The sequence below is a fragment of the Fulmarus glacialis genome, unplaced genomic scaffold (assembly GCF_000690835.1).
Source record: "Fulmarus glacialis isolate BGI_N327 unplaced genomic scaffold, ASM69083v1 scaffold3157, whole genome shotgun sequence".
In the NCBI taxonomy this organism is placed as follows: Eukaryota; Metazoa; Chordata; class Aves; order Procellariiformes; family Procellariidae; genus Fulmarus; species Fulmarus glacialis.
In genome coordinates, this window is record NW_009224912.1 from 4669 (window position 1) to 12771 (window position 8103).

The following is an 8103-nucleotide window of genomic DNA, read 5'->3' on the forward strand; positions in this document are numbered from 1 at the left end:
CAGACATAGCCCGGAATTCAGCGTTAGTAAACCCAGTCTTCCATGTTCTGCCCTGATTTACCACAGAACTGTTTGCAGTGGTGCTCTCCGCTTCCATTTGTCTTCTTACCATATCCATGTGTGAACACTAACAGCATCTTAAAAAGTGCTCTTTTCTAGATATTAAACTACACAAGTAAGACACTGGCAAAAGTAGACATGCATCACAGCTACCTTTGTACAGGTTCCAAAACAGGAAAAGTTCTCCTCTGCTTGCAGTAGTGCTACCAACATGACCAAACAAATTGACACTTGGATCCCAAAAGACACGATCAAAACACAGCACAACCTAGAAACAAAAAGAATCAAGAGTTAGGAAGAGCGCACAGAAGAAATAAAAATAAAGACAATTACACTGATTTGCTGGTTAACAAGCTACAGCAGACATATTGAGTCAACCTACTTCTGAAATGTAACTATTCAAAAATTGTGTGGGAAATGGGGAAGAGGTCCTTACAGTTCTTCAGATGATTTTCAGCATCAAAATCTAGCAAAACAGCAGTGGAAAAAACATTCTTCCTCTCATCCACCATACATACTCCATACACATTTCAGATTCTACCTATCGCAACCCCTGGTCTGCTGCAGTTCCCTCAATGACCAAGTCACCTTGTTAAGGTTGCCAAATCCCATACGTTGCACTGCAGAAGTTTTCCACTCAGGAAGAGGCGGCACAAACTGTACTGCTGGAGGCTGCTGTTTCAATACTCCCAAGGGAAGAGTACACAGCACAGCATCACATTTGTAAATGAAAGTCTGGCTAGTAGATCTGGTATTTACAGCTATCACTTCACAGCCTGGAAAGGGGAGAGAAAAACAATCACTTAATAGGCCAAGAGGCAAGAGCATTGAATTAAAAATTAAAGAAACTACCATAAAAACATATCCACATCAGAAAACATTTTGTTTATGGAGACAGCTTTACACTAACACTTAGTTAACTTGTAGGCAAGTGAATGTTACTGGCCACATAGCTCAATTCCAGAAAGCATGATTTACACAGCATCTGAAAACGGCCATACTGGGATAAGCCTAAAGGTTCATCTAGGCCAGGAAATGATATTTAAATATATGCATAAGTAAATAGTAAGTAGAGAGTGAGCCTCTCATTGAGTTGCTCTCTCAGTTGACAGTTTCCCGAGCCCAGTGTTTTGAAGAACAACAAAAAGATATATTCCTTCCATTTGTTTGAGTCCATATTACATTCATTTGTATTTCTAATACCAGATCCTGTGGCACCAAGTCTTAAGCAGTCCAAGACCTCTTACTCCAAACACTTCAATCAATGAAGTAAAGAAATGGGAGAATGAATGTGACCTTGTGAATCAGTAAATACAACTGAAAAGGATGGCGTCTAACCAGCCACAGAAATAAGCAAAAAATATTAAAGATTAATAAATGTCTAACAGCTTCCTACACAATTAATCACAACAAGAAACATGCCTGTTTATCTAACCCAAAACATATATTGGGAGGGTTTTTACAAGATCAACCTTCACATCTGCTTCCAGAAGCACTGAAATCTAATTCCTATGATCATACTCCCTCAGAGCAGTTTTCCGAAGGAGGTGGTTTCATTTACCTGATGCTGTATAGCGAACCTGTCGAACTGCTGTGTTTAATTTAATATCCAACCCTTCTGCCAAGGCTACAGGCACACAGGAATATCCATTCCTCACAGTCAAGTGACTGCCTGTGAATTCAAAGTCATCATCCTAAAATCAAGATGCATAAAAAGCATGCATTTATAATGAAATCACATAATTCAATAGAAAATAATCAGCAACTCTACAGAATGGCAAAATTTTTTCAAAAACTTTTTTTCAAAGAGTGAGTTGAATAAATTTGAAACCCCTTCTGATTGTTAGTCAAGTAGTAAGCATAGGAACTTTCAGCAGACAGTATTATTAGAGACTGGTTTGGCACTAACAAAAAGCTCCCTGGAATTTCATCAGCAAATAATAATCACGTAAGAGCTCAGTATCTGCATAAAAGCAGATAGCACTTCAGTGTTTAGAAACTGTTAACATAGAGAAGCTTCCATGAGAATGAAATAAATACAGCTTAAGTTTTTAGTGTATTGCTGAATGAATACATTAATTAGCTACCTGGTCCCAGTGCTTCAGTGAAAGCGTAGACAGGGGTGTAGCATTAGCAAATTCTAGGTTTGCAAAATGCCAGTCAAGTATTTGCCTGTCTCTTGATGACAGATAAACATCACTAGAAAAAAAGAACATAATACAAAGACATTTAGTTTGCTAGAGTAGGATGTTGCAAATGCATTACTTTTGAAAATTTATTCACAATCTTTTTTGTTTGAGTCCCTCCTTAGTGGAGAAATAAAAAAATTTTAAAAAGAACACAAGCAGATTCTGTTTCAAACATTCGGACCTCCTTCATGAAAGCTGAATATCAAAAAACAGCAAGTTTACATTTTCAAAGTAGAGTTCATGTAAAATATTCTAAGTGAAGCTAGAAACTTAACTTTGGAAATAAAAAAAAGTTACATAAGTAATGGCTTAAGTAGCATGTATAAAGAAGACAACTAAAAACCCAGTATAATCACACAGAGCACAAAATAATAATATTCTGCCAAAATAATTGGTATGCTATCATGATTTACGGGGTTTTCAAATCTCAAAGGCTTCCTGAGATCAGGTACTGGTTACAGTAAGGATTTCTACTGTAATGCATCCTAGCTAAGAACCACATTTTTTGTCCGAGTCACCTCTAAAAACGAGGAACATGACTTCTAAAACTGAGGGAGCTCAAACTTCGTGTTTGTACCTTCCTAACCCCTAACCATAATTAAAAGAAAACACACCATAGCATCTTTGAAACTCAGTAAAAAGTAGTAAAAAACCTGCTTTCCTGAATATTTATTTTTATAGGTTGTGTCTTTACCTTGGTGGATTGGCTTCAAGTTCTTGTAACTTCTCTTCCAGCTTTCCTTGTGTTTCTGCCAATTCATCATACTCCTAATAAGATTAAAAGCTAACATTAAAATCAGTTTACATGTAAAAGGCTTTAAAGACATCGTGTAGCATGAGACTACACCTGATCTCAAGAGAAATCAGTGGAATATTCATGGTTTTAGTGGAATCTAAATCAAGTTCTTTATTTTTTAAACATTTAATCAAGCATATTTTGCCCTTCTGCTGTTTGAATATACGGAAGTCTACGCCACACTGTAGAAAAGATTAGTATGCTAATATTTCAGGAATTTAAACACTCAGATCTGAAGAACATGAAAGTCCATCACAGTCCTGGTGTTTTAAGGGTCCGTATGGTACTGAGAGCTTTTTCATATTGCACAAAATATTATTTCTATTCTTCTTTCTCTCTTAAAAAATTACAGTTAATATCAAACACAGAGTTTTCCAAAGCAGAAGCAGTCATGCAAAAGGCAAAGACATGATCTAATTCAACCTTCTTTCAGAGTTTGTTTTTTTTTTCTTATGTTAAAAAACATTAGTAGAACTAGATATAAAGGCAACAACCATTTTCCTTCAAGGCAGAATAATTTGGAGTGTCCAATAACAGCAACAAGAGCACAAAGCTCATCATTGGTGACAAAATAGAAGAGCTACTACTTAGGTATACACAAACACATTGAGCTTCCAAATAAAGGTACATCTCCTGTTGAACAAGTAGCTGAAAAATGATCCTTGGTTCTATCTGACCTGGGTTAGCAAGGTATCTTTCACTATCATAGGAAGAACAGTTTTTAACAGTTTTTTTAAGGCATATTTCTACATCAAGATACACACGGCGGGGGGACTAACTCTGCTTGTCAAGATAGAGCTCTGTAAATGATAATCTTTGGATAGAAAGAAGTCTTTTACCCAGGAAACAGCCTTTTTTATCTTAGAGAAAGAGCACCTCTCTTCAAATACAGATTTTATTTCTAGACTATTGTGAGACACAGCAGTACTAAAGACCAAGTCTGACCTAAAATTTAGCCTTTAAAACATTAAATGCTGTCTGACATGAGCCAGCACAGACTGTCACCTAAAACTGAGCCTTCAACATGTTAATACTCTGCATCATGAGCCATGAAAGACAGGTACCTAAAGATACTTAATGCAGCCCTCTTATCAGTATTACAACCCAGAGTCACCATCAATCGCATTCTCTTGAGTGTTGGGTCGGAGTGAGAGATGTGGAAACATTTATATTGGCTAATTTTATCTGGCTGCTGAAGTCCTCAGAAACCACTAATTTAAGTGCTGTATGTATGTCATCCTTTACCTTGCAAAGTGCAGTCAGATCTCTGTGTTTGCTTTTCACAAGGAATTCTGCTGTAATATCCCGAGGTGGCTTCACTTCTGATGCTTCCTTATACTGTTGATGAAGTTCTTTAATCTTCTCTTTTAAATTCACCATCTTTTTCAGGTGAAGTAGGAAAAGGGAGAAAGAAAGGAGAAAAAAAAAAAAGATGAGGGAAGATAGATTTCATGCAAGTTACTGTGCAAAATGGGTATTCATCTCAAACTATGCCATTATACCAAAGAGATTTCCTGGTTTTGGCAGATGTTACTTATATGCAATTCTACCTCCAAGAAACCACAATAAATACCACCAACCCCAAAAGAACATGGCTTAAACCCAACATCATTGATTTCTTACAAAATATGCTGCAAATAACTTAGGATATGGGAAACTTACATGGAGAAGTAAAGATGTCATCTACCACAACCAAAAATATTTTAAGTAGGCCTAAAAGACTGTTTCTACACTACAAATCAGATTTGCGGTAAAGAAAGTAAACATTTTAAAATAACCCCCCAAAAGCCTCAGTTATTATCAATATCTCTAAAGGAAGCTATGACACAACACTGTTTATCATGTCTGTCCTCTCCCTTTCTTTTCCCATATTTATGTTTTACAGTCTTCTGCCTAACCATTTATGTGTTCCTGCTCAAAAATGGAGACTCTTTTCTCATAACAGTACTTCTAGACAGGTCTTAAATGAACAAATACGTTTAAGAACAGCATTAACGGCAACTTTCTGATATTTTTCCGTGGAAGTTTTTGTACATTTTGCCACTTTCTGAGGAACACAACGCTATCCTCTTGTTCTGAATGTCATCATCTGACCTTATTAAGAAGATCTTTCAATTCCTCCTGTGTTTTCACAATTTTTTTCCAGTGTTCAATCTGCTCATCCTTCACATGCTTCTCCTGCAACCTGAAAAAAGTGAGAAGTGAGTCAGTTCAGCAAAAAATCCTAGCGTTACTGAGAAAACTTGTTATCACAATCTAATTAGTGTTATGCAATAAAAACATATGTCATGGGATATTTTAGTAAATACTCATATGGCAATTAGAAAATTAATACAAGTTTCTGTAAGTAAGGGATACTTGACTCACTAAAACTTGAGTCTGAAGTTACTGCTATTATTAAAAGGCAAATTACGAATGCCATTAGCTTTGAAGTAGCGTAAGCGGGCTGCATGTACACCAATTCATACTCAGTCAACTATCCACTATCAGTTACTGTAGCAGTGATTTTCAGGAAGCTTTCAAGAAAAGATGTTTGCTCCTTTAACCATCTTTGACATATTTTGCTTAAATAAACAAGAAACACATACACAAATGAGAACTTAGCAGAGACCAAACAACTGTATTAAGTGGGTAATGCTTACCATAGGAGCATCACAATTGTTTCAGGTATCTTTTGGAAAATCCTCCACAAAATAGGGAAATCTACCACAAAGAGAGAAGTCACTTACTGTATGACAACCTCCAGAGCCTGACCTAGGGAGACAGGCTTATTATTGAGAACATTAAAATCCAGCTGATGACTGAGATACGAGGTGGCTTCCAGCAGACGATTAAATTCTTGCTCCACCATTTCATCTTTCTCTTTTGGAACCTAGGAGTTAAAAGAACAAACTTTCTTCTTAATAACCTATTCATAAATAAAAAAGAAAAACTATAGGTCATCAAAGCTCAAAGCCTCAGAGACAAGACACTCGAGTAGTACAGAGAAAATTTTAAAAGAAACCAGAGCAATAACACAGATTACCTTCTCTAATGCAGTCTAAACTCACAACACCTTATAACAAACTAAAAATCCTACCATTCCCCAAATCAGAGGAATGAGAAAGGCAGGGTGCAGATAAATTCTTAGAGCAGTGCTAAAAAAAAAAAAAAAAAAGGTATCACGTGCCCTAAAATAGAGTAACACTTCAAGAGTACAACAAAAAAGTAGCTGAGAATAGCTCTTGTAAAAATAAATTTAAAACCCTTAGCTCTCTCAAATGGTCAGACACCAAGGTCTGTACAACACAAAGTCACTTTGCCAGGATGTCTGGCCAAAGAGCTACAAGAAGAGCTGGCAAATCATGATGACAACCGACTTCTCTTCCACGAGGAAAGCAAACCAATTTATGGGCACATGATGATTTCCTTACTGGAAGGTGTGTTCATCAAAGCGCCAGAAGCTTGCCAATGGGACAAAAGACCACTCTGATGGTAGGATGGCTCTACGCAATCACAAGGCTTCAGAAGGCTTGGCATAGCTCAGTGAAGTAGACAGACAGTAACTTATGTTTCGGAGTGGTCAGTTTGAATACAATAGAATAGACTGTTTCAGTTGGAAGGGACCTACAATGATCATCTAGTTCAACTGCCTGACCTCTTCAGGGCTGACCAAGTTAAAGCATGTTATTAAGGGCATTGTCCAAATGCCTCTTGAACACTGACAGGCTCGGAGCATTGACCACCTCTCTAGGAAGCCTGTTCCAGTGTTTGACCACCCTCTCGGTAAAGAAATGCTTCCTAATGTCCAGCCTAAACCTCCCCTCGTGCAGCTTTGAACCATTCCCACGCATCCTATCACTGGATACCAGGGAGAAGAGATCAGCACCTCCGTCTCCACTTCTCCTCCTCAGGAATGGTGGTATTTGACTGTACTGAAGATTCATTTAGTGTGTGCTGCTGACAGTGTGGAAATATCAGTTAGGTGATGACGGTTGCATGCTGAAAAGAGCAAGCATCACATAGTATTAACATTTGTTAAACCCAGTCTAGGTTAAACAAAGGATAGAGAGAAAACACTGATGAGTATAAGAGAAAGATCAGCATGAGGAGAAGAAAAAAAGTATACACTTCAGAAAGACTGGGAAAGCTCTTGGATGATTGCTAACCAGCACAAAAAGAGCTTGAGAGGTGCTGTTAAGAGTGCTAAACCTATCCCCATGACTCTATCAGATGGCTCTTCTCCAATTGTTATTCATCCCTAACTCAAAGTACACCCTGTGTCAACTGGAAAGTTATATCAGCATCTCATTGCTCTAATTAGGATTCCTTTTCCACTTTGCAGCTTGCCACTCTAAGCATTCATTCCTGTGCCAATGATTATCTTCTAGCTCTGTAGATCTTTCTTGTCTGGCATTTTCCCAGACTGAAACACTGAGGTTCACAATTAATAGTCATACTTCATCTCTGGGTACATATCATAACAAGCCAACTTTTCCAACTGCCTAAGATGTTGATTCTTCCACTATTCTTGCGGTAAAATGTCTTAGAATCCCATACTGTTCTGCAGGTAGTGTCTCCCTGAAGACTTACTGCATGATGAAACGAATTTCCTATTTCTGATGGATCTACCTTTTTGAGAGAATCTTAAGAATGAAGATACCTCCCTCACCCCATGGCTGCCAAAGATTAGTGACTCACCTACTCTGCAAGCAATGCAAGGTTCTCCTTGTTTCTTGATTATTACTGAAATTCTCCTATCACTCAAGTTTATTATGTCTCAGAAATGAATCATCTCATTTTTGGCACTACTATATTTGATACTATATCCACTATTTAGTTTTCACAATCGTGCTTTTAAAACATGATAAAAGTTTTGAGATATGTCAACTCAAAGCTGGAATATTATATGCAACAGCACTATAGAAGACACAGATTCTATGATGACTAGAACACATATCTAAAGATTTTTTTTTTTTTTGATAGAATCATACAACTGTTTAGGTTGTAAAAGACCTTTAAGATCATCGAGTCCAACCGTTAACCTAACACTGCCAAGTCCACCACTAAACCACATCC

At 37.3% G+C, this 8103-nt stretch overlaps 1 protein-coding gene across 1 annotated transcript in view; it reads right to left on the reverse strand.

The window, feature by feature from the left end:
* Nucleotides 1–213: 213 nt before the first annotated feature.
* Nucleotides 214–8103, reverse strand: part of LOC104080036 (lysine-specific histone demethylase 1A) — a gene marked incomplete at its 3' end in the record, with an annotated part of 11564 nt that continues 3674 nt past the window's right edge. The window contains exons 2-9 of the mRNA XM_009582290.1: nt 5775–5917; nt 5140–5230; nt 4291–4425; nt 2944–3017; nt 2148–2259; nt 1622–1754; nt 649–836; nt 214–328 (exon numbers count right to left, since the gene is read on the reverse strand). Coding sequence (XP_009580585.1) covers nt 214–328; nt 649–836; nt 1622–1754; nt 2148–2259; nt 2944–3017; nt 4291–4425; nt 5140–5230; nt 5775–5917 — 991 coding nt within the window. The remainder of the gene's footprint in view (nt 329–648; nt 837–1621; nt 1755–2147; nt 2260–2943; nt 3018–4290; nt 4426–5139; nt 5231–5774; nt 5918–8103) is intronic.